Source organism: Antennarius striatus, chromosome 10 (genome assembly GCF_040054535.1).
Source record: "Antennarius striatus isolate MH-2024 chromosome 10, ASM4005453v1, whole genome shotgun sequence".
Taxonomy (NCBI): domain Eukaryota; kingdom Metazoa; phylum Chordata; class Actinopteri; order Lophiiformes; family Antennariidae; genus Antennarius; species Antennarius striatus.
This window is the reverse complement of record NC_090785.1, coordinates 15,110,333-15,137,520: the sequence shown is the minus strand read 5'-3', so window position 1 is coordinate 15,137,520 and position 27,188 is coordinate 15,110,333. Positions and strand designations below refer to the sequence as shown.

General features: G+C 40.8%; 2 protein-coding genes across 2 annotated transcripts; one reads left to right on the top strand and one right to left on the bottom strand.

The window, feature by feature from the left end:
- Positions 1-821: 821 nt before the first annotated feature.
- Positions 822-6,145, bottom strand: rmnd5b (required for meiotic nuclear division 5 homolog B). The gene is made up of 10 exons (XM_068325384.1): positions 6,057-6,145; positions 4,507-4,685; positions 4,215-4,357; positions 4,002-4,139; positions 3,717-3,817; positions 3,396-3,562; positions 3,036-3,201; positions 2,339-2,441; positions 2,103-2,257; positions 822-1,743 (listed from the first exon to the last, which is right to left on the bottom strand). Exons 2-10 carry the CDS (start codon positions 4,643-4,645, stop codon positions 1,680-1,682), a joined length of 1,176 nt encoding a protein of 391 aa, XP_068181485.1. The 5' UTR covers positions 4,646-4,685; positions 6,057-6,145; the 3' UTR covers positions 822-1,679.
- A 3,360-nt stretch (positions 6,146-9,505) lies between these two features.
- si:ch73-43g23.1 (uncharacterized) lies at positions 9,506-19,572 on the top strand. Its single transcript, XM_068326354.1, has 2 exons — positions 9,506-9,847; positions 10,451-19,572. Exon 2 carries the CDS (start codon positions 10,530-10,532, stop codon positions 19,086-19,088), a length of 8,559 nt encoding a protein of 2,852 aa, XP_068182455.1. The 5' UTR covers positions 9,506-9,847; positions 10,451-10,529; the 3' UTR covers positions 19,089-19,572.
- The last annotated feature ends 7,616 nt before the right edge of the window (positions 19,573-27,188 follow it).

Here is a 27,188-nt window from a genome sequence, read left to right as displayed (position 1 = left end):
AACCAAAAAACAAGACATCTGCTGAGAGTCCAGACAGAAGTTTACTTTAGCCCATTTCAAACAAACCAAAGTTAAATATCTTTTGCTCCAACTTAAAATAAAGCAAAAAATGTTGAACTTTCAATGTAAGCTGAGCTAGCGGAGCAAATAACTAAACAAATTACCCTCACAGGAGTGTGACAGCATTGTTCAGGGGGACACCAGGGAATTTAATAGTATTGACCTAAATATGTTCCATTGTACAACCTAACACCTTTGGAGGCTGGGACATGCTTTCTGAAAGTGTATGCTGACACATCACCAGTTGAAAATCTTCATCACGATCAGCTTCAATAGTGACACATGTGCAATCTTTGTTCAAGACCCCTTATATACACGTACACCTTTAATAGCAACTGCCAAGTGTGGAATGAACTGTTAAAATGAGCCCTGAGGAAAATGTATGGATTGTAATGTTTCTATTCTCAGTGTTTAATACAAAACCTATGAAGCAGAGGCATTTTATATATTATATATTCAACAACAGCCACAATAATCAGGAAACTTCCCCCACCCCACAACAAGTAAAGCTGAAACACAAGCCTACAGCCACTGCAAGTCAGACCATATGGGTACCGTCACACCGCTGTACATCTCCAAATCACATGGTGTGTAAGCTTAGGATACACAATGGGGGGGCAGTGAGGCATTGGCACAACTGGGATGTGGACTGTTGAGTTCTGACCGTTAAGCAGTAGTGTTGACTGTGCATTTTAATGTTTGTTTAATTTACTATTTTACATGAGTTTTTGTGGTGGTTGCAATGAAAACTAGAAACAAAGCACATTTCACAGTAGTATATTTTTGTTTCCTTTTTGTCATAGATAAATACATACATAGGACAAGACAAATGGCTTCTACAATGAGGAAAATCTTGCTGGTGCAGTCAGTCACAAAAAAAAAAAAAAAAGCTGTTCCACCATCGATGGGTTAATTGTTCTACCGATCAAACGGATAAATTAGCCAACAAGAACCTTCAAGCTTCATGAGGCCTTGAATACATATGGAGGAGTAATTTGGGCACAGTCAAGACTTCAAGATAGACCTCCACAGTTCCCTTCCCCAGAAAATAATATATCTTTAACATAGTTTTGTTACTCTCTGGTGTTCTTACGTAAAAGAGAACTTTATTATCATTCTGACATCAGAAACTATATATACCATTTTCCCACACTCATTCAACTGCTTCGGTCACAAAAAGAGAAAAGAAAAATGAAGCAGTCATCCAACTCGAACAGTCGCAACAGCCGCGAAAACAAACAATATGAAGTCTTACATACTTTAAAAAGAAACTCCTATAAATTTGTAGGCTTATGCAAATGAGTTTCAATGAACAATCCTTTTTTTTAGAGGTGCTTCTTAATGAGGATGGTCTCATTACTAACAGACTCCTCATTTCACAACGAGTTGGAGTTGGACCACCACCGCTGGACTTTGTATATTACACAAAGTTAGTGGGTCCAAAGTGGGTTAGAGGATGGCCAAGGCTGTCCAGATGAGCACTGGCATAAAACCTTAATGCTTACAATAATAGGCCAACAAGGCCAGGGACAGAAGAAAAAGGGCCAGAGCAAACGGTCCTGGAAATTCAAAGAGCTCCAGGAAACTTCATCCTTACTCATGTAGGTGAGTACTTGGTATCAAAAGTAGATCTGCTTGGCATGTGACGGATTCTGCTCCATGGGGCAGTACGGACATTTCAACCTGGGAATAACAGGAGAGGACAGTATGTAATCTTTTGTGTTTTTTTATGTATTCAACCTTAAACTGCAGGGTTCAAACATGCTTATTTTGGGGGGATGCTATAAGTGTTAAATCTGTGAGAAAACTGTAATATCAACAATTTGGGAATAAAACCTGAAGTTAAATTTATAGTAAATGCAAGAAACTACCAATAATTATCGTAAAATACCTAATGTCTTATTGTTGAAAGCTTCTGACATTACTTAACAAATTAAATAGGCAGAAGGTGACTTAAGCTGGTGTGATCCAAGACGATGCTTAATAAGTTTGATTCCCACATGGCTTCATATGCACTGAATTGTGATGGACTGGCAACTTACTTCCCAGCATTAGTCAATTTGTTAAGGGCATCTCTGGAGATGACATGGCCACAGATGAGCTTCATGGGTGGATTGCTTTCAGAGGTCTGCTGCCGAAGGATCGGGCAGGCAAACACAGAGTGGTACCAGCACTTCTTCCCCAGGTCAATTTCAATCTACAAGGACAGATGTGTGAATTAGTTAAAAAGTGTACAAGAATGAAAAGAGGCAAATGGTGGGAATTCTTAGCATCTTACTGGAAGTTCATCTTTGTGCGTCCAGACCCCACTGCACTGTCTCTGCTCGATCACCTGCTTGATGTTCATTAGCACTGGCAAGGCCATGCAGCCTGACGCAAAACTGTAAAAAAAAATGTACACACAAGCTTATGTAAGACAGCCAAACAAGAACTTTTTAAGTTTGTCTAAAATGGAAACAAGTGCTTCTGAAAAAGCCGGCATTATAGCCAGGTTTTGTAAATACTCTCACATACAAACGACACATAAACAGTTCACCCTTTCAAAGAAATAAAAAAGCTGATAATGACAGAACTGCAAGCCAGTCAGAACACTAAATACTATGATCTGCCATGTACATGTTATGAGTTGTAAAATGAAAACTAACAGTATTCCAAATCTGATGCCTTATGATTCATAAACTAAAAATAAAACACAAACATTCTGTGAAACATCCTCTTGTGGGATTATCTTACAATGCATGCTACAATAGTACCCAGCATACTGGTGGCCTTAATAACATTACCACAGCACACACAGCAGCACAATTTGATTAATTACAAATAAGAAATGCAAATGCCAACCCACAGAAGAATTTTGTGTATTATTTGTAACATAATTCTATGTTAACAAATTTTCATTTGATGGCTGAACAGCCGTTCACTTTGCAGTGATTTTATAAAGTCAACAAAATGTTTAATATTTATGTGTTTCCAACCTGACACTCAGCGGCGACTCTACAGAGAGGCCCAGTAAAGCGCAGGCATCCCTGGTGAAGATGTTGCATATCTCGGCCCACTGATTCGTTTCCAGCAGACTGCGGTATGGAGAATTCTCGATTCCATGACGCAGGTACACCAGACTGCCCATAAGAATCTGGATATCTGAAGGGTCATAAAAGTAAAGGTATGGAAAAAACACAGCAACAATTTGAGGTTGGCCTCAGTTAATCAGATATAACAACAACAAGTGTATTCTTCCTTGATTGCAATCATGCAAATCCTGAAAAAGTTTCCATCAGACCATCAAATTCTATCAAGTTAAAGAAAAATACAGTTAAAGTAAAATAGAATTCTACCTCTCTGATGTTGAGAAGCAAAGGGCTGGAAGTGCCTGGCATACTGCAGGGCTTCCATTTGGTTGCCGATTCCCCCACTAAGTAGACTGATGAAGTACAAACGATGTAACTTAAATTCTAAACTGCTGTTCAGGTCCAAAAGGCGCTGCCGATTTGTTACAGCCCACCTAAGAAAGCACAGACAACCATTACATCAACTGTGTTTATATTTGTACATTAACCAGCTATATTCTAGAGTTTTTTAATTATGAAAAGACAAATATTCATACAAAGATGATGACTGTCAAGATATGGAGAATGACTTAAAATAGGAAAACATACTCTAATGCCGGCCTGAGGTCCTGCATCCTCAGAGCTTCAAGGATTCTGTTCAACTCCAAGAAAGGCTGCTTCATACTCATATCTATAACTACACCAGATTCCTAGAAAACACACAGGGCATTTTGAATTGTTAGAGATGCCTGAAAAAAATTGCCCTCAATGAAAAGTTTCAAAACATCACTTTTAATAATTTGTATTAATATCTTTCAGAAAGAGATCATTAGAAGGAAAAGTCAGCCCAGTTTAAACCAAAAGCATTAGTTAGCTGTTGTTACAGTTTCTTACCTGACAAAGATCTTCTGCTACACTGAGCATGCCTTGTCTGTATAGGTGCTCGACAATTGTCTCACTCAGGTATTTCTGTCTCTCTGGGGTGTCCCACACTGTCTCTGCCACCACAGCACTGATCTCTGCATCAAAATTCTGAGATGAAAAATATTAACTGTTTTGTGTGCCTCATTTTGTACGTGACAGAAGATTTCTTTTGCCCGTACGTACCCTGTCAATGGCTTTGCCCACTTTTGAAACACTGCCATGAATGTCCTTATGTCTTGAAGCTAGCATTTGCACGGTTTCTTTGATATTCTTACAACATTGCGCCATCGTCTGCGATAGGACCGATAAGTCTGCATCTTGTACTCCTGTGAGAGAGAAATATGCAGACTTCAGTGTGTATACACAAAGAAGGGACCCTTGGGTTACATAATAGCACTGATGACATATAAACAATTCCTCTGTGTCAAAGAAATTTAAACTTCTGTAACAATAACAATCCATTTAACTTGCTTACCAAAAGCAACCAGCTGTCCTCGTATCTCACAGACACTGCGCAGGAGCTCATCTAGTCTCTCCTCAGACTGGTGGCCATACATTACAAAGCGATGGAGAACTTTCTCCAGCTCCCTCTCAACACAAGCACACTGTTCCATGTTTCAGACTGAAAACACTCACACACACACACAACACCACCTTGAATTAACAGAAAACAAAAATGCAAGTCAAAGCCAATCAATAATTAATATTGACCTACCAATACTAAATTTTTGAAGTTGATACAAATCTTTAATTTGCTAACAACACAAATACTGATAAGGTTACAACTACCTGTTATTTTTCATTTTTCAAATCTGCCATTTATTTTCTCAAAGGATCATTTAATAAATGGGAAAACAGAATAGATTTTTTTCCAGGAAAATCTTCACAACTGAGATGCTGCAACTATGTATTGACAGTTTTAATACTTTACAATAAGATAAACGATCAAACGGTATGTAAAAAACATGAGCTTTTAATATTGAAAAACCTGCCAATCCATTTACTCAAGAGATATATTTAAATCATAATTTCTAAGCTGTAGACTCTTCTTCAAATCAGCCCATATAAGGAAATTCATTTGTCCAGCTTGCTTATAAGTGAGGCCCAAATATTCCAATATGTCTTACAACAGGAAATCATGTAAATCTTGATTGTCGACCAGCCACAAAGATAAAAGATGGCCTCTGACTCAGTTCAGGTCACAAAAACAATGCTTGCAGTGCTTCACTAAACTGGTTAATTTGACTACCTCTTGAACAATATTGCTGAGGAACAACAATTATGAAGCTTTAATAGCTAGTAGAATTATCCTTTTATATAGAAAAAAAAAGGTAAAGAAAAGATGCAACCGTGCTCAGTAGAGTCCTGGGAAGAACTGACCCAGTATTACTGCTAAAAAAAAAAAAGCTAGGCCTTCGCCACTCAGTGCCTCTGCGGCCTGGTGTTTACTAACGTTGGTCGCCACTAGCGTTTCAAACGTTCGAAAGTTTAACATGCTCATCTTGTAGAGAAGAAAAAAAGGGGGAAATTCCTTGGAGCACCTGGTCGCTATAATTCCTGATGTTTAAAAAAAATTGAGTATTTGATTTGTATTGTTCGGCTGTAGCAGTATCCTGCCACTGTAAGCTGAATACAGAAAATGTCCACCTAGCTCTTACCGTGAAAGAGCTTTCCTACACAAAACCCTAGCTACGTGTTTAATATCATGATGAAATGCTACCTAGAGGCACTGATTATTGAAGCACCACATTATTCTATTGTTTTCCTTTGATAATTTCGAAAATTAAGCTGTGGCAAAGCAAGTATAAACAAATGACAACAGACTGGCTGATAGCTACCTGAAAAAGCTCGCCACTGCTAGCAGCTACTTACGTTAACCAGCTGCTGCCTGACTAGGCCCAAAAATAATTTCAGAAGGGAATGACAACTCGATTCTCTTTATTATTTTGTATCGACTGAAGATATTAAACATATACCGCCGCTTAACCGATTTTTTAAAACTACGTATAAAGAAACAACACTCACCTCTCCAGCTAATAGTTAGCAAACATTAGCGTTAGCCTTTTGCCTGCTACGGCAACTACTCCAGAGTGGACGTAATGCGGAACTTCCGGTGTAGCATTCTGTGTTAACTGCGCCTTTCACAATAAATGTCATTTTATTTTGATGTCATCAATCTGTCTGTCTGTCTGTCTGTCTGTCTGTCTGTCAGGAAGGACAAGGTTGAAGGTTCGTCTGACTGCAGTGCAGAAGCACATCTTAAAAAGAATGTGTCAAACAAAAATCAGAATCGATTTTAACTATTTCAGAGCTGTGAATGATTTAAGCACTTTCACGAACCTATGGTGTGTCAAGGGTGTCTTATGTTCTGTGTTAAATGAGGAACTCATGTTCAGTCACTGTTTGGTTTAATTCGACTCTCTCTCTGGTTATAAATGGTTATAAACTGAATACACTGATGCTTCATCATTATCAAACGACATTCAATATAATAGTTGGTCAATGAACATACAATCCAATAAAATACAGTAAGACATGAGGTCTGAAATGTAACTACAAATACAGTGCAATGATTTGTAAATCCTTTTTAGCCAAATGGCAACTGATTGCAGTACAAATGGACTATGCATATTTTAAGTTTTAAATTAACCTGAAATACAAGTACAGTACTGTTACTGTTGGCAGCTCAAAATTCTTCAACTTATTAAGTTATATTTTACCAGGAACTTGCAACTGATTAATTGGGTGTATTAGGTAGTTAGGAAAAGAAAATCAACTGCTCATTTATGACATTTGTGCAAAAACAGTGTTGATCCATGAAGGAGAGTATGGCCAAAGAACCCAAAATGTAGGAAGTCACATTAGTTCCGTTGTACAAGTCACAACTGCAAAATGCTTTGATAACAGTTATGAGACAGAGAGCCAATACATGTTTGAAGACACTGTATTAGCCTACGGTCTCATTGCCAGCAAGGTAAACTACAAGTCGCAGCTTGCATGTTTTTTTTTAATAACAATAAAGTAAATTTTAAAAAATGGGCTTCAGAACAAAATGTCAGGCATGGATGGACCCAGGGGTGGGGCTAGAGGAGCTTTTATATGTATGTATGATTATTTTAATTTATTGAAGATATGTCAAATACATTCTAAATGAACACCTTTTAAATAGCCCAAGGTGAGTACTGTATTTTTTTTCCAAACCAAGAACACTGTTAAATCTCAAAATGCCAAAAGGCACACATTATATTACATCAGAGTCAGATTTTTAATTTTTTTTCTCTTAGTAGAAGGAGTCTTCCCCACTCAGGCCTCAGCAGAAGGGAGGAAAGTAATACAGTAGTTAAATATGAGGACACAGAATGACATTCTGCATTTCAAAACTCCTCCATAAATAGCAGGAAAGGTGAGCTCCAGAGCAAATCAGTTTCACTTTGGTGTGGTTCATCTGTCATGGTGCCATACATTATGTAAGTTCATGGTCTGCTTTGTATTTGAAATATTGAAGCTCAAGGAAATTAGTTCAGCAGTCAAATGTATGTAGACGGTAAAAACAAAAGTAGGCGTAGGAGGTTCTTCGAGCAAATCTTAACACCTCCTAAAAGAGCAATTGATGCAGTTCAGAAAAGAGAGATTTGAAATAGATAGATAGATAGATAGATGGATACTTTATTAATCCCGGAGGAAATTGCATATATCCACTGCTCAGGCATTACTTAACAAATAATACTGACCTTGTGTTTATTTTTTCACTTTTACATAGCACTTGAATAACCTATGAGAGTGGACCCTTGTGTAAAATCATATCCCACAGACAGAATACAACCATAAAGATGGAATTTATTTTTTTTTAAAAACAAAAAACTTGACCTTTGCCCAGTTGAAACTGGGCCTCAGCCTCTCTTCCAAGCACCGTAAATAATTTGTTTTCTGTATTTTTCTACTTATATATTCTGATTCAGAAAATTTATTGCACAGCGTGGCTTATTGGTGTGTTGCATTTCTGAGGTTGAGGGTGGATGAAGTCTCTGGAGTTGGGAAGCCTGTGACTGATCTAGCAATGATGTCGACTAAAGCCCCCGTTGCCGAGGTGCTCAGCATTCTTTCCCCCTGAGTCCTCCTCCTGCCTACTGTGCTGCCCTTACCACAGAGGTTATCAGCAGTAGGTCACACAATCTCACTCCCTTATCACACATATACATTTACTGTAGCTATACATGCGTGTTGTTTTCTCCAAATTTAAAAACTTTATTGTTCGGAACAACCACCTTTAACACTGTCCCTCTGTGGTTTTTGTGTGTGTGTGTGTGTGTTGTTGTTTTTTTAACCTCACAGCGTATACTAATTTACCCTATGAGCTGCAATTATAAGCTGCCTCTCTTTATGTCTGTTCTGTTGGAGAAGATCATCACTGATGTTTCATAACAACGACAGAGTACTGTGGTTTAAAAGGTAGGGAGTTTCAATATTGTTGTGATTGTATGCCATCTTAAACTGCCTCAAGGGGACTAATTAGTAATCTAATTTTAATGATGATTGGAAATGTATATTTTGCAGCTGTCTGATCTGTTCCTTTTTTTTTTTTTGCCAGCTGTGATTCTTATTTTAGAAAAATTCTCAGATTCCAATTTGTGTGTTACTTCTGCATTAAGCATTCGTGATTTCTGGGATTGCTGGGAAATACTGTCTGTTTCAGCGCTGCATTATAGATGTACTGTATTGCGATAGGACATTACAGTTGTACATATGTCAATTGAGTTGAATTGAATTGATTTGAGTAAATGGTGTAAAAGTAAGACTCGGGTGTTGTTTAGCTTTGAGATTTCAGCCAAATCACACTAGTTTGGCTGAAGATGAAAGCCAAGCTTAAGCATAAATTTCAAATGTAAATTTCCTGGAATTCCCTGGTTCTGAAGCATAAAATGAAAATGAAAATGAGTTGGGTGATCTAGTTGGTGTTCTGTGTCAACCTTTGACCTGTTGCTGCACCTTATCTATCGTTCATTCATTTTCTTGAAGACGACACAAACAGTAATTGCCTCAACTTCATCCGCTTATCAGATCCATGTCACAGGATTACATTGGTCACTGCGCTACCCGCTGCATTACAATGCTGCCCTACACCTTGTCATTCATACAGAAATACACATACACATCAGCATAGAGCAACTCCACCCTTAATGCTCAGCATAACTTTATAGCTAGTGGTCAAGTGAACAATACTGTATGTGGGCTACACTTTGAGCTTTGTATTTCTTGATTCTTCCCCAGTAGCATGCCCAGTCAAACAGCAAAAGCAATGGCTATCTGGCCGTGATAGCATGTGTCTATATATAGAAGATCCCTGTGACTGAGCTGGCTGTAAGTGTCAAATTCCTGGCACACTCATCTGTCTTGGCTGGATCAGCAACTGTTGCTAACTATAAACCCACCCACCCGAATACTGTGCTCCAGCCCAGTTCACAGGAAAACCAACATCCAACCAAACTCCAGCCTGCGGGAGAAAAATTATCCAGTGTAGACTCAGCCAGCATTTTTTCCCCAGACCAGCTCAGAGGGGAGGGGCAGAAGTAAAGATGGGAGTAGTAGAGGATGAAATGGGCATATGCAAGATACCTCTCTTTGCTTTTTCTGTTCAGGTTTGAGACATGACAGTGGCTTTTGCACTCCGCAGCCATCTAACCAGCGTGACACTGCAAGACTAAGCTGCTCAGCCCTTGGTTCATCTGTGGATTTGAGAGACAGTTTGCTGAATGAAAGGTGATAGTGCCAAATAGAGAAGCTCAATGCCATTTGAAAAGCCTTACCCTTTGCCAAAGGTACAGTACTAATCTTTCTGTCTTTTTCTCTTTACACTAAAAGCAGTCTCTTTCTGTCTAGCCAGCCTTACAGTAAGGCAATATGGAAAGTTTAGCTGAAGGGTATGTATTGGCTAACGGGTTCTGGTGTAAGTTAGATGCTCAGTCTTTAAAATGGTGAATAAGTTGCATGTCATATGTAATGTCTTCATAAAATGTTTTTACCTTTAAGCTTGTGGAGAAAAACTCAATTTTCGGTATTGAGTAAATGTTTTTTGTCACATTAATGTGAATTATTTTTGATTGTCTACATTCATTTCAATGTGCTTACAAATTCCTTTCAAGCTTATAAGCATTATAATTTACATACAGTTTTTAGAGTATGTCCTGAACTCCTTTAGTAGATTTTTAGAGAAACCATGTGTGATGTTATGCAAACATTTGAGAATAAGCATATGCATGCTCTTGGCAAGATACCGAAACTGAAAAAAACGCACAATTATTTCACACTTGTCTTTGCTGTTTTTTATCAATGAATATTGCTTCTCAGTGTTCCTCATGATATGAATGAATGAATGAATGAATGAGTTACACATTCTTCAGGTGAATATATCTCATTTTCAGTGCATAAACAGAGCTCAGAACAGACTGGAGGAGCAGACTGGACTGGCCACAGGGAGAATTTTGAGCTTTTGGACAAGAAATGGACAGCTGGACTCTCCAGGGGGACAGTTACTCCTTCCTCCGCAGTGCACCTCGTACCTTTTCACTGTGCCATCGTGACGGTACTCCAAATCACATTGAAATCTTTGACATCATCAACACCCCTAGTCAGCGTGGTGCAATTTCTGAGACTACTTGCCTGTGTGACATTTTTGGAGACGACGGTGAGTTATCCTCCCCCTCCAGCAGCCCTGCTGCAGGGCCTTTTGTCTTTTCAGGGGAGGTTGATGGGACAACTGCTGCATCACCTCTACTAGATGACCTGAACGAGTCCTCTGGCTCTTATCATAGTGCACAAGGTACCAGTGAAGGAGAAGATATTTTTGAAGATTCAAGAGAAAGGCTTTACAGCCCCCCGCTGCAGCGTGAATTTTCTGAGAAACGGTCTCCAGAGATCAAGGATCTGAGCTCAGGGCAAGCAGAAGTTACGGAGGATAGTAAGACAACTTTAGAACAGAAAAGTAAATCATCATTACCCCAGCTTAGTACAGCTGGCCCACCATCTGAGGTCCTTAACAGCGGAGAGAGAAGCCCCTCCCCAGGACATAACATCACCTATACACCGCATCCCAACTGCACAGAGTCATCCTCGTCCTCATCCTCTGTGGTAAAAGGATGTTCTCCAATATCATCTGATCTAACACAAGTGCATTCAGGAACAGACTTAAGAATTACTCCTGCTCTCAAAGAAAAACACACCAGCCAACCACATCAACCTTTAATTTCAAGTCAAGACTCTGTGAACAAGAACTTCTCTTCTGACTGCCAGTTATCTGATTTAGAGAACTCTCAATCTTTGCCTGATTTTAGGGGAGCACAAGTGCTACCTGAGCCAACGGGAAGCCCCTATAATCAACAGAGCAGTTGCTCACCCAAAACCATATCTGAAGACCCCAATCTAGATCTTACAGAATTATCATTTAAATCAGAAGCAATTTGTTCATCTCCTTTATCTTTATCCAGTAGTACAGAGTTATTATCCCACTCAAGAGAAGCACTGGTTTCTCCTGATCTGAAGAATAGGTCCTACTCCCCCGATACTCAGGAGTCATCTCCTTTTCTAGAGCTAAGAAGGAAAGTTTCCTTACCTGATCTCTTCAGTGGAGGTTCTACACCTGGTAGTGACAATTCAACACACACCCCTGAGCTGATTTCAGGTCTCTCCACAAGAGGGGACAATACAACTAGTCCAGACAGCACAAATACAAGATTATCAACCGTGTCTACACCTGCTCCACGATACACACCTCCGTCACCTGTAATTTCAATAGCAACATCCTCTGAGCTTGTGGAAAGTAGTGCCTCCCCTGAATTGAGTGACATAGCTCATTCTCCTGCCCAGCACACTGCAGTTTTTCCAGCTAAAACGGAGACAAGAACACCTTCTCCTGGACCGTCATATACAACAATAAACACTTCAACAGCTTCTGAAATACAGATCAAGGTGTTGCCACCTTTGGCAAGTCCTATTTTATCTCTGTCAACTGAAGCAACTAGTAACAACTCTCCTATAGGGAATAGATATTCTTCACCCTCACCTGGAATCACAATAACAGTATCCTCCCCTGAGGTTGCTAGAAAGGTGCAACCTTTTGACGTGAAGATATCAGCCTCCCCCCTCTTAGAGTCTGGTTTCAGCTCTTCATCATCAAGAAGCCTCACTTCTTCCCCTCATATCACAGGGATTTCTTACTCTGTCATTCAGCCAGAGGACAGGATTTCTCCCCCATTTCCTGAGCTCGCCCATCTCTCCACCCTCGAGTCTTATAGGACACAGGTTTCCTCTGCTACAAGGAGCCCTACACCAAGCAGAGACAGTACAACAGTGTCCACTGGTACACCACGAGAATCTCCTCATACATTGACATACACAAACTCTGTTGTGCAACCTGAAACAATTCTGTCCAATCAACCCAGGTATCAAACACATTCACCTCAGCCAAACCATCACACTCCATCACCTGAACCAAGATATCAAGCCCTTTCCTCTGACAACTATCAAACACCTTCAACTCAGCCAAACCATCACACTCCATCACCTGAACCAAGATATCAAACCCTGTCATCGGACAACTATCAAACACCTTCACCTCAGTCAAACCATCACACTCCATCACCTGAACCAAGATATCAAGCCCTTTCCTCTGACAACTATCAAACACCTTCACCTCAGGCAAACCATCACACTCCATCACCTGAACCAAGATATCAAACCCTGTCATCGGACAACTATCAAACACCTTCACCTCAGCCAAACCATCACACTCCATCACCTGAACCAAGATATCAAACCCTGTCATTTGACAGCTATCAAACACCTTCGCCTGAGCCAAACTATCACAGTCCATCACTTGAACCAAGATATCAAACCCTGTCATCTGACAACTATCAAACACCTTCACCTCAGACAAACCATCACACTCCATCACCTGAACCAAGACATCAAACCCTGTCATCTGACAACTATCAAAGTCCTTCACCTGAGCACAGTTGCAACAATTTGTCTCCTGTTGCCCCGTCTCCTGAGCAAAGGTACCATCAGAAGTCATCAACAAACGTATCCATAGAAAAGAACCCTGACCACAGACCTTTAGTAATTTCTCCTGTGTTTGAAGGGGAGGCCTCCTTAGTTAATATAACAGAAATACGTGGAGAGGAGAATATCCCATCCTTATTGGAATTAAACATAGAAGACAAATCCATTGTAGCTGAAATCAAAGGATCATCAGTGGTGGAAGTTCCTTCACCTTTGCCTTCTTCACCTTACATAGTTGGGGAAACCGCAGTTAATTCACCAAAGCAACAAAACATAGCGGGAGGAGGAATATCAAAGGACATTAACATTCAGGATAACTCAAGTACAGCCATCTTCTCTGAAGACAAAGGAACCATTTGTCCCACCTTGATACAGAAAGAAGTCACTCATAACAAACTTTCAGCTGAAGTCGAAAATCCCTCACCTAATTTTCTAGGCTCTGCAGACAGAAGTCAGAGCCCTTCGCCTTTCCACACAGTTTCATCAAAATTTCCTGACCACAGATTGGAGAACTTACATCCTCAAGTGATTTCTTATTCTGTAGTTCCTGACAGCAGTAGCCCATTAAAATCAAGTGAGCACACAAGAAGACAGACGGCAACCAGTGCAAGACGTGAAAATCGAGAGAAGTTCACAGAGGACATGGCCTACCACGTGAACAGAAGGCGAACTCCTTCTCCACCACTCACCAGGTTTACACCTGTCCACATCATTGCCCCTGAGAAACCATATAGACACTGGCAGAATTGCAGCAATAGCGCTGCTCAGGTTATAGCATCTTCACAGAGTGATGATTTAAGTGAAGTGGTGACAAACAGGGAAAGTCCCAATGTGGTTTCTGTTGTCAATAATAGCCAGGCTAACCAGGTCAGGCAATTGGAGATGGAGAGGGAAATGCAGCTGAAGGAGGATAGAAAGGTAGCCAGGGAGAAGCACATAGATAGGGGGGTGGAGAGGGAGAAAAAAAGGGAGGAGCAGCTTCCTGAAAGGGTGAGGGGGTGGCAGGGGGACCTCTGTTACAGAGGGGAACAGGTTGAGCTGTCATTCAATGCCAGGAATAGAAAAGGGCCTGGGAGTCGCGGAGCAGCTTCCACAAGCAGAGAGATCCGACAGGGACTGCCAGCGCTGCATTCCTATTCAGAGAGTTTGCTTGCCACCAGACAGCTACAGCAACAACAGAGTCCGCAGAGATTTGCCTACCAACAAGACACCAGAGGTGGTAGTTCTGGCAGACGACTTCAACCTCCTGCACCTCAGAACAAGAAACGTGCTCCTGGAAGACTGACTATACACAGGTCCTGTCAAAGTTCTAGCTCCAGTATGGGAAGTGAGCTTGATGAAGCAGACAATGAGGTGAAATGGTTTACAGATGAGGCTTTCAGTAGCCTGTCAAGCCCTGAGGTAGATTACCTTGATATGTACAACTCCAGCCAACGTTCATCTACCAACATTTCTCAGCCGTCTACCCAAGAGAGCTCGGCTGGGGCCAATGCTGCCTGGATGGCCTATGCTGACTTCAGGGGTTCTGCTCCAAAGTTGGATAATGATGAACTTTCATTTCAACAAACATCTTTGCAGTTCTCAGATGGGCTAAATCCATCAAGGCGTTTTGAGATGGGCAGTTTTGAGTGCATAGATGTGGCTATGGAAAGGGAAGACTCCAGGAGGGTGAGAAGAGGAGTGCCAAAGAGACAAATCCAGCTGAAGAGAAAGGATACTGCTGATAGCAAGCAGGATGGGAGCAGTGAAAATAGCAGTCCTGGAATGGTCATGATGATGGAAAGCCCTCCTTTCGAGAGTCATTCAAAAGAGACATTTGTGAGACAACACAGTGCATTGCAAGAATCCTACAGTTCTGAGTGCAGCTCTGATTGCAATCTACCAAATGAAAGAAAACCCAAACTCCTGAAATCTTCTTCTCTGGACGACACTTGTAACAAAACCAAGAAAGCCACTTGTTTCATCAAGAATGTGTTGTCCAAGAAGATGACAAGTGTTGATAAAGACCTGGATGAGCAGGAAGGAGAAATTAATCAAACACTGGAGGAAAACAGCTCACAATCAGAAAATGCAGCACTTGGAGTGTCTCCAAAACTGGACACACATAATCTGAGCTCCAGCGTTCAGTCAGACTATAGTTTTTCATCTGAGGGTCCTTCTGTGAGAGAGCCAAGTACAAAGGATGATGCTAAACCACCCATAGGTTTTGGAGTGAGATCAGGTAACAGGCCAAGTTCATCCAGCAGCAGTAGAAGTGTTAGCTTTTCACTGACTGAGAGTGAAGAGGCTGATTCTCAAAGCAGGAATGTAACATCATCAAGATCCGAAATGATATCAGCAATGAAAGGACCATTTGACAATGAACAGTCATGTATCGGAGTACAGCAAGCAGATGATGATAAATCACGAAATAGAAGAGAGGCTGGTGATTCTGCAAATACCACTGCCCGGAACATGGGGGCGCCTTCTGACACTGGAGCCAAGAGTGCACAGGCCAGAGTAACAAATAGAGACCAGGAATGTGAAAACACAGAAGGCTATAAACAACTGCAACAGGGTGGTAAGGGCATCTGCAGATTAAAAACACAGGAGATTACACTGAAAGCTGTGGAGAAAAAGAAAACCTCTCTAAATGTCTGTCTCACACCAGAGGCAGAAAACAAACCCGAGGCGTCATCACCAGACTTATCATCAAAAGAAATGGATGAAAAGGTCAACACCAGCGTAGATGGAAAAACAGAGGAAGTAGAAGGAAATGTAAATAATCAAGTTAAAACCCCCATTCACAAAGTTAGGGATGTGAGGCAGCTTGTAAAAAATAAATATAATCTGTCTTTCAAGGCAACTGGTGCTGTGATGACATCAACTGCCGATGAAAACAGGGTTGACAATTTTAATGCTGAACGAAGACAAACAAATAAAGATCAGAACAAGAAAGAGACCACTGCAGCAGAGGAGATGCAGGTAATAAAAGAGATAGAGAGGGAGGAGAGGAGGCAAGACATGAAAGAGGACTTCCGAGCAGAAAGGAAAGATGGACAAAAAGAAGAAGCAAAGGACTTAAAACTGCGACCTATATCTCCACCTCCTCAGAGTAAAGGTACCCTTTCTCAACCACAAACAATGCAAATAGAATACCAGGCTGTGTGCTGGAAAGAAAATAAAAATGAAATGCCATGTACCGAGAAAGACTCTGATAACCCTGGTGACAAACTCCAGTCCTCTCTAAAGCTTGCCAGAGATTTAAAGAGGGAATCAGACACAGAAACTGCCAAATTGGGTCAAAAAGATATAAACTTAGCAGAAGAGCATAAAGTGCCAGAGAATGCGGATAATTCTGCTATTGTTAGAACATACAGAAAAGCTCCAATGCTTGGAAACCTTTCCAGACTGCCTAGTAAGGAGAGAGAGGTTTCCACTGCTGTAGTTTTAATAAGGGACGGGTCCAGCAAGACCGAGACAAGTGCGCCTGCAGCCCTGGAGGAGGTTCCTTACCCAGTCCAAGGTCCAGCTGCTTCACCCTCGCCAGGGCTAACTACAGCTGGGAATATCCATGCAAGAAGTGGCCACTCGGTTTCCATGTTATTGAAGGAGAAAGGCTACCAAGCTGACATTGGAGCAGTGATGGGAGACAACCAGAATGCAGTTGGAGGGACGGGACTCACCTGTAAACATGTAAACTGCCTAGAGATCCCCCTTCAGACCACCACTACCTCTGATGGAGGACAGATTGAGACTGAAAGAGAGAGGGCATTTTCTTCCTCATCAACAATGTCTGGCCCCTCAGCATTGTCTGACAGTACTGACATCCTTACAAAGACCAAAGGAAATGAGGGGATGAACGACATGAATGCCTTAAAACACACAGCAAAGCAGACAACCGTTAGTCTACTGAGTGATAGACTGGAACAAACTCCCAATGTACAAAAAGACATGGGGGATTTTGAAGCAATAAAAAGAATAGATCCAACCTTTCCTCCAAAGTCCCCTGCGATACGAAGGTTCAGACCTCAATCGATTGAAGTGAAGTCACTATCAAAAGGAATGCAAAGGAAAGAGATGCCTACAAACTCTACAGCAAGCATGAGGCCTCAAACAATTGAAGTTAAATCTATAGCTAAAAATACTCAAAAGCCCGCTGTACCTCCAAAGCCAAGCTGCAAATTTAAACCTGCAGATGTAGAAGCAATGCCGAACGAAGCACAGAAACCACCAGCAACAACATCAACTGTAAAACATCAAGGTGAGGAAAGGTCCCAAACAATTGTAGTGTCTTCACCAACAATCTACAGAAAAATCACCAATGATTCAACATCAAATTACACAAGAAAACTATCTGTTTCCACAATATCAAGCCTCAAACCTCCACCTTTGAAAACCACTGCAACCACCATGTCAAACCTCTCTCATCAGTTAACATCACCACCAGAGACGGAGACATCTCATGACAGAGGTCAGCAGCAGAAGACAGAACCCCAGGGATCAAGTTACATACACAGACCTACAACCATTGAAACAGCCCCAATATCACCTACTGGCACAGGTTTGACCAAAAATGCAGGTCCAGCTCTTGAACCAAAACCCTATCAACTCCCTGGACCCATGTCAACTGGACCCCTCCAGCCTAACCAGCCTGCTGTGATGGATCCAGACCTCCAACTGCAGCATCCCAGGATACCAGTGACTCATGAGCCAGCTGTACTATCAAACAACACAAAACCACCTTCTGTTGCTCCCACAACGCAAGTGCCAGGGTACACACATCAGCCATGTCGCAGATCACTTTCTAGCGACCATCCCCACAGGACAGATGACAAACGTTTTTATGGCTCAGATGACCCTCCAAGCTATGATGAAAGAGAGAGCTTTAGTCCCCTCATGCTCCCAGATCTGGCCACCAGGAGGTCAAATCGCTACCAACCGTCATCCCGTCCTCCTCCATGCTCCTGCGCAGCTGGTTGCCCTTCTCACCCTGGTCTCATCCTACCTCACCATCAGCGCAGCCCCCATAGCCTCACTCCCCCTGCCCCCTCACACTCTCCAGGCCAGGCACTACCTTACGCTGTAGCTCAGCCCCCTCACCGTCCACACCAGTGCCGATCTGACCCTCAACAGATGAACTACCAACTTTGCTCTCCTAAATCAAGTCCTCTTGGTCCAAGTCAGCCGCCAACCATTTATCAGCCTCTCCACCAGCCTCCTCCTTGCCCTCCCCACCCCTCACTCATGCAGCCCTGTCCTGCTGACCGCCTTCTGCAGCCTCCCCAGCATATTGATTCTCGACGACCTCCTGTCCACAGATCCCCCCAGCAACAACCGTCAGGAATGACTCCTTACAATGATCCTGGCCGCAGTCACTCTCCTGGCCTTCCATCTGTGGATCCTCAATACCTGTGTGGGCCCCAAAGCCTGGGGCCTACTTATGGTTCTGAATACGGAGGTGACACTTCCAGTTTGTACTCAGAAAGTAGCTATGGACAGACACCTCGCAGGGTGCTCCTGGATCCTGAGACAGGGAAATATTTTTATATTGAGGTGCCTGTGCAGCCATTGAGGAAAATGTTATTTGATCCAGAGACTGGCCAATATGTAGAGGTTCTCATCCCTCAACAAGCGATGTCCCATTCAGCCCTGTATCCTCCTTCAGCAGCCCCTTACCCAACTCTCCACAACCCCAACATATATGCTCCTTCTCCACAGTACATGCCCTATGCAGCTCCTCCTCCTCCGCCTCTTGCCCAGACTCAGCCCCAGCCACCCCGATACCCTGAGACCTCAGCAGCACCAACAATGCACCCTATCGGAGCTGGAGTCAGTTACAGGAATCCCTCTGGTCAGGCATCCAAGCCAGAATCCCTTAACCATCCAACTTTGGACCAGAACTACCTGGACAGTATGTATTATGTCCCTACAGGGATGACTGCAAGCCCCAATCCAACTCCACCAGACTATTACCACAAAAATCCCCCCAACCTACCCCCAACGGGAGGCAAAAGGTCCTGAAATAGAGATTAGAGACCGCCTTCCTGGAGCCTGAAGGGTTTTAAATACACTGTGTACAAAAAGAGGTCTAATGTTAGCCTGTAATGCTAGTTGAGTTTTGCCATTGCAAATGAAGACAGCATTTGTTTACTGCTGCTTGTTCTGTTCGATGCTGCTTTAACTTAACAAGATTTGTGATTCGTGTGAAAAGACAAGAACAAAATCCTTTTTTTATGTGGCGTTCTAAAGATTATAACATATAAAATGATTTATTAAAATGTTTGGCATTTTACTGCAGGGTAAAATCATGCTGTTCACTTTAAATGCATGGGCACTATAAATCAACTGTTTTATTGTTACATGAAAGGATTACTAAAATAACTATTATCTCCAAAAATGTTTTTTTTGAATCTCATATTTATTTTATTATTGTCTTTCTCTAATGTTGGATGAGTGAGGTTATGAACATGATGTTTGCAACAACAATGGCAATAAAATATCTTGTATTTGCACTGAAATTTTTCTTCCCATAATTCACTCAGAATTTGTCATACAAATTATGCACATAAGGTCTGAAATACTGGATAATTCTGATTATTTTACTTTTGAGCTATTGCAACCTTCATGCCTTTCATATAAAATATTGCAATAATTTATTATAAATTACTATGTTTTCAGAAAAGAAATGAGTGAACAAAACATAAATGCATCAAAAGTACGTATCTATACAATATAAAATTGCTGTAATACATGATAAATATTAGTTTAGATAATCATTTCTCCCATTTGATTTCCAAGTACAACAAAAGATACAGTGGCTTTGGTGATATGATTGTAAGATTATGAAATAATTTTCCTGAAATGTATTAAATATCAGTTTGCTGCTGCAAGGATAACTTTCATTTAGCTACAATCTTCCCCTGCACCTCTTTGCCATCAGAAAGAATTGGCACTATGCTGCTACAACAGCAAAAACATAAAATTAGAGTAAAGTTTTATTTTATCTATCTATCTATCTATCTATCTATCTATCTATCTATCTATCTATCTATCTATCTATCTATCTATCTATCTATCTATCTATCTATCTATCTATCTATCTATCTATCTATCTATCTATCTATCTATCTATCTATCTATCTATCTATCTATCTATCTATCTATCTATCTATTCATTTATTTTGGATATGTGTGGAGTCCCTGAAAGATAAAACATATAATGAAAACAGAGAAAATGTGGATTCTTAATCAGTATAAATTTGAGCCCTAAGGACAAGGGTGTCAAACACATTATTATTACTATTATTATTTATTTTTATAATTATTATTAGTACCATTTTATTATGATATTATTACTTCTATTTAATATTGCGTTCATTGGTCTGCCACCTTGAGATCAGATTAAACTGTATGCGACCCCTAGACCATAAATTTGACACCCCTGCTAGGACGATACCAGTTTTTAACACGGATTATTCTTTTACTGTGACCACTGGAGGGTGCCACAGACCAACAGAGTAGCACATGATGTCCCATCCAGAGGGTAAACTACATCTGACTCTGTTAACCTTTCATGGAAGGATCCAGATATGGTAAAACAGTTAAATGATTTCCGAATTAAAACCTGGCCTGTTAATGTAAAACAGAGAACAATTTATTGGTCCAAAGGGACTGAACTGAACTTCCTTTTGTTTGATGTGGATGGAAGTAAAACTAATGAGAGGTCTAACCAGTAGCTGTGAGGGGCTGAGGGGTATGAGTGTGTGTGTGTGTGTGTGTGTGTGTGTGTGTGTGTGTGTGTGTGTGTGTGTGTGCGTGCTTGCGTGCGTGCGTGCGTGTGCGTGTGTGTGTGTGTGTGTACATAGCTGAAATTGAACAAAAACATCTGAAAGAAGAAGATCAAAGCCCTGCGGGACCACAAGTGTGTGTGCTCATTCACATCTGGAGAGAATATCCCAATGACTGCACCTGGCTGGCAGAATGTGTCATTTCTGTTTGTGGAATGAGCGAGAAGTGAAAAGATGTGATTTTTTCACTGATTAGAAAGAGAAAGGCTCAATTCTGACTAGAGTCAGTTTGTTACTGGTGAGGGCAGTAAACTTTTGTAGCTGTGGTAAAATATGCAATTGAGAAGAAAGGTGGCTGCTGTGTTTGTCAGTCATAAAGCTCATATTGCATAGCAACAGTATGAAACATGAAACATAAACATGATACGATAAAGTTTCAGAAATAATATAATATCCACAATATGGATATTATGTCTAATTATAAAAAATGAAAATAATTAATACACTCAAATAAAATGTGGGCTCAGTTCATCTCCTCTGATCTTTCATGAAATTGTCAATGGAATGCTTAAGTTTGTCACTGAGATCCTGGATTGTCATAACTTGGATAACAATAAAAGACACACCTTAAGAACACACACTTATCTAAATCACTTGGCACACCTAATGAAAAATTACTTCCAGACAAACAGTCACTCTTCCACACATCCTGGGTCTGTTGAGGGAACAACCTTTATGGAGTTGTGTAACATTTCTTACATAAAACCTGAAATCTACAGTAGAAAAAAACCTGTTCTTAAATTTATGATACCCAGCAAATAACCTAAAACACATTCCATCACAGAGTGGCTTTATTGTTCAGTATAACTCTAAACCTTATGAGAATAATTGTGGGGGGAAAAAAGCATCTGGAAGGTCTGGAAACAGTCACCTGGAGTCATTGTGACAGTGATGATCGCATTATTGTTTTAAAACAGAACAGCAAAAACAGTGCTTTAGAGAGCATTTCTGTTGAAATTGTAGAGGTTTAAATAACTATAATAATGTTGTTTCTTCTGAATAATCATTTTAGATTGATAAATATTTTCCACCACCACCCCACCACCACCACCCCACGTGGAGCTATGTTAAATTCCAATCATACATACACACAAAACAGACACCATGACGTCATTTGGAGGGCTCTCTCTTTCCAGTGCGTCTGTTATTGTTATAGTTCTGTGGCCACTTCACTGCCCCCACATTGTGAGGACACACACACACACACACACACACACACACACACACACACACACACACACACACAGACACACACACACACACGTGCGTGGAGTAGGAGTCCCCTCATCCACACCCCACCCAGTGAGTGAGTGGGTGAGTTTGACTCTGAAATCACATTTGATGTGGACTCCCTGGGGGGTGTTTGACTGATCAGTGGAAAACTCCACTCTGCATTGTTTTTCCAATATCAGGAGTGTAGAAAAAGCAAAGTGGGTGGCATGGGCCAAGAAGCCAGATAGAGGTTTTTAGTGATGATAAGTCTGTTGTTTGGAATAAAATGTTCAACGGGCTTCCTGACACTTTCCAGTGGGTGTCCTCTGCTTGTTTCGAGATTAGATGCCAACTATGTGTCAGATTGGAATTCTAACAAGTGGTGACTGTTGTAGAAACACAAGAAATAAATAAAGGGACCCAGCATGTGTCAGTCAGTCTGTCCATGACAGTCTCTGTGTTAATGTATTGATCATAGAGACGAATCCAGATAATGAGGTGGATGTCTGGTCATTGGCAGACATTGATATTAGTAACTTCTGTCTGGCTGGAACCTTCAGGGAACCTTTGTCTGTCACCAAGCAATTGGGAACGAGCTACCATATTTCACCTATGACTAACTTTGGCTTTATTGATTATATGAGGCCATGAAAAGGGAGAGGGCTTTTTTAAGAAATACTATCTAACATGAAACAGCAAATGCAATTCACAATTCTCAAGGGTTGCCTAACCTGTACTCTCAGGTTACTGCCCATAAAAGGCTTTCCGCCAGGAGGAAGTGGGCAGGGTCAAGGGCAATGTGAGTGAGTGAGTGAGTGAGTGAGTGTCTATACCTGCTGATTGTGACAGCAGGCATGTGAAGCAAGCAGCGCTGAGATAAGAGAAAGGAGGGCCCTGCGTGAACACCTGAAACCATGCCTTCAGGCATTCACCTTGTTGCCTGGCAACAGCATGTCAAAACAGTGACTATGTGTTGTAAGTCTTCAACTTGCATTCATGTCCTGTGTGTCATAAAGGCCTCCATTCCTCCACCAGGTGGTGTGCCTACCTGTTTGTCTGCAGATTTCATCTTGACCAAGATTTACATGAGTCATCTTTACTGTGTGTTCATTACTTTTTGATGATTGGCTTTGGCCTGGTGCTTCTTGACACAGCGATGCTGATCGATGTTACTGATGTAAAAGGTTCAGCATTATGCTGGACTCAAAGGGGCTCTAAGAGAACATGTTTTCATTTAGAGTGGAAATTATTAGTCTAGACTTGTCTAGTCCCTTTAGTGTCCCAGGACCCCTCGTGTCTGGGGAGGAAATTGTTCTTTTATGCCATTAGTCTTCAAGACAAGTACACACAACATACCGCAGGCACACACACACACACACACACACTGATACAGACCCACACTTGCATTTTCCACTGTCCAGGATGAGGTCGCTAAAAAATGATGTCATAGCCTGACACTTAACTTGCCCTCCTCCCACGTCCTGAATGTAAGATCAATAATGGATGGAGGTAAGGAGGTGTAAGAGTTTAGCCATGTGTGTAAGCAAGAGAAAGACAGGGATGAAAAATAGTGAGGATGACCTTTATCGTTTATTTTAAACATTTCCACCTCTTATTTTCATCCGTTGTGTGTATGTGTGTTGTTTTTATCTCAGGCTTGCCTTGACAATATAAACATCATATTTTTGTAACGACAAGAAAAAGGAGGAAGAAACTCTTAACTACCTCTATCCTGAGTCACTCAGGGATGATGACATGTCTAAACTGAGATTGAAACAATGTCATGATTGCTCTACTGCTTCTTAGAGAGCTGCAGGGAGGTCTGGCGCATACAGTATTAATATGAGGGATTCTCCTAGGAATTAGCCTTTGGTCTCCTTCGGTGGTCAGGTCCATTATTAGGTGGTGTGTATGATCACCGGATTCCTCAGACATGAGGTAAGAATTATGAGTCATGATCTCTCTCAAACATCTAATGCAACCATTAGACATTCAAACACAGAGTAATAATACTAATGCATAAGTCTCCCAGTTTTCTGAGAACTTTCCGTCCTCTATATGACTGGCTTTACCATCAAGAGTCTGTGGAATTTCAAACACGGTCAAGACAATGTATGGTATTCTTTAGAACACTTAAGATCCTGTGTTAGATCAGTATGCGGCCCACTGTACAGCGTCACCACCACGATGGTGCCAAACAGCTGACAGAGAGGTGGTGCAAGCAGAAGATCTGCCAGACAAGGAGAGGCAGAGAGGCTGACGTCATGCTTGGACTTTGTTTACTAAGTTAAATATTCACTGATTAATTGGTTTGAAGTTGAAAGCACTGCCCTATATTTAGTTGTCTTATTACCTAATAACTACTTTAGAAACCAGGACACGTGGAGACGACATATCTCCAACAAGGCACCATGTTTTCATGTAAAACAACAGCAAGAAAAAAAATACTGGCATCACTAGGATCAGGGACGGAAAACTCTTATCCAACACCCATCTGACTGAGTTTGGATGTAGACTGTAGTCTCAGTAAAAGCATAGCTAATCTGAGTCTCTCTGAAAATAATGACACTTATGGATTGTGTATCACAAAAATTTGTTTCTTATACAATAATTTTTGCATGAACAATGATATGAAAGGACGAGATACCACTGTCACATTGAATATAAGTCACAGGTCGAAATAAGTCACTGTGGAATGGAGACAAAAAATTTTTGACATTAGAGTGCTAAACAATATGCATTCTTGTTGAAGAATTGCTAAATTTGTTATGAGATGCCCTTATCGCTAACTATTGATGTAGATCTGTTGATAAATCCCCTCTAAAAGAACTTTTAAGGTATTCTACTAGCTGATAAATGAAGACGCAAAGATGATGTGATTCCACAGTTCAGACTGCAATAATAGAGGTAAACTGGCCCAGTCTATCAGTAGTAGTCGAGCTTACAACAGACAATGTGCTGGACAACAGCTCGAACATATTGGACAGAATCCCAACACGACTGCTGTGTAGATGTTCTGAGCAATAAGACCTGTATATTTCACATTTCACATTTATTAGTAACTTATCTTGATATATTCCACTGTACATGCTTCTTGTATATCTGTAATGTATATATGGAGTATATATTCTTCCTATTTAATGTATATCTTTTACTCTTAATTTTGTTCTATCCTCAAATTATCTTCTCATTCTTGATTTTTATCCTTTTTCTCAACTTTTCTGTATGTCTTGAATGCTGCTATCTATCTATATGCTTTATTTATATGGTCTCAATGAGCGTATGATGAAGCCCAAGCTTCTTTTTTTTCCACAAATCATATATTACTTCTATTTCACCATCAAATGCTCTTTTTGTTTCCATAAGCGCCCTGAGAAACATCTCTTTTTTTCTCTATTCTGTTGATGCTACACTACACTACCTGGTAACTGCTGACTTTTTCTCTCATTAGTACTGAGCAGGTTCTGTAAATATGAATTATCAGCTTTCTTTACAGTTGCTGGATATGATAAGAACATCTAACAATAAGGAGTGGTGAAAGTTGAAGAGAAAATGCCCTGAAATCTGAGCTCAAAGAATCTAAAATGGTCTGAAACTAATCATCTATTACTGGAACCTTTTCTGTAGTATTTCTTGTCTATATTTCAGACTGTGTGCTCAAGCACCTCTTGTGACACAAAATTAGTTTAATACTCTCTCACATCAGTAACTGCTCCTTCTGATTTTTTTTTTAAAGCAGTGATCAACGTAACACTGGTATTAACAACATAGGACAAGCTAGAAGACAACAACTAAAATGTGTAGGAATCAAAATTTAACAGTTTGTTGACAATGTTTTCTCATGCAGCTCTTTCCCTCATATTTGTGGTAGGGATCCAATGGGTGTTATATGTGCAAAGGTTTTCCATCCACTAGCCAGGGCGATGCCAGTTTTGTTTGGTTGGAGCTTTGTTTTTGGTTGTGGTTTTGTTTTGTTGTTTTTCAAGAAGTGTGCAACACATAATTATTAAGAAAACCACACAAGACAGTATACCAAATGCCTCATATCAGTGTGTGAAAACAGACTTGTGTTGAGTGTGTTGTTGTGTTGATGGGCGGAAGGATGTGATAACAGATTAATGAGCGTTCTAAGTGACAGAACAATGATGTAGAGGTTATTATATGTGTAATGAACACAAAATAACATCAGAAAGCAAAACTGTTATGTGGCTGACATACAAAATGTAGGACAACGTGGATGAGGTTAATCACTGGATGACACACAATTCTTACACATTTTCACAAGTCACATCAGGTGAAGCTGAAGTATGTAATTAAATCAATGGTGGCTGAAAATTCTCAATCCTATTCCTTTCTCCTCAAACCATTCTTGGCTAAAATAATCACTCGTCGATGTCAACCCTGGGAAAATTCTGGTCATTGCAAGGCCATGTCTACTGTAGTCCAACTACCTTGGCATAACTTCAGCTAGTTCAAAATGGAAGCAGCAAGGATCTTAAGTAGGACTTGTCGGAGATCTCACATTACTCCAGTTTTCATCCGTGGCTTAGGTCCTGCCTAAATTTCCCTAGTACTAATCCCTTGCACCACTGATGGGCCCCTTATGACATCCAACCAGAACCTATGAAGTCTACCAAGTGACACATAAAAAATCGTTCTTCTCTCATCAGGTCATTATTAAATAAATATTAAATTAGACATTTCATTGGCTGTCCACATCCTACCCTGTTGTTGTATGCTTTGTGTATTAGTATTTGCACTGTGTGCATGTGCATTTTGTGTACATTTGTCCTCATAGGTAAAGATTTGGGATTTACGTCAAAACAGCAGCAGAGAGGAAAAACCAGTGACAATTTTGATGATTCTCGTGCTGCTTGTCAGCGGGGAGAGAGCAGGCAGAGAAGGCCTTCTATTGTTGTGGAGAGAATGGAAACTCTCACACAGCCAGATTCCATCCTACCAGTGTGGTCATGGTGGCAGCTCTCTGATAAGCTTCTTCTGCAAAATTCTCAAAGAGTCTGTTGTTCTGTTCTCCAAGATCAAAATTATTTCCCCCTTTTGA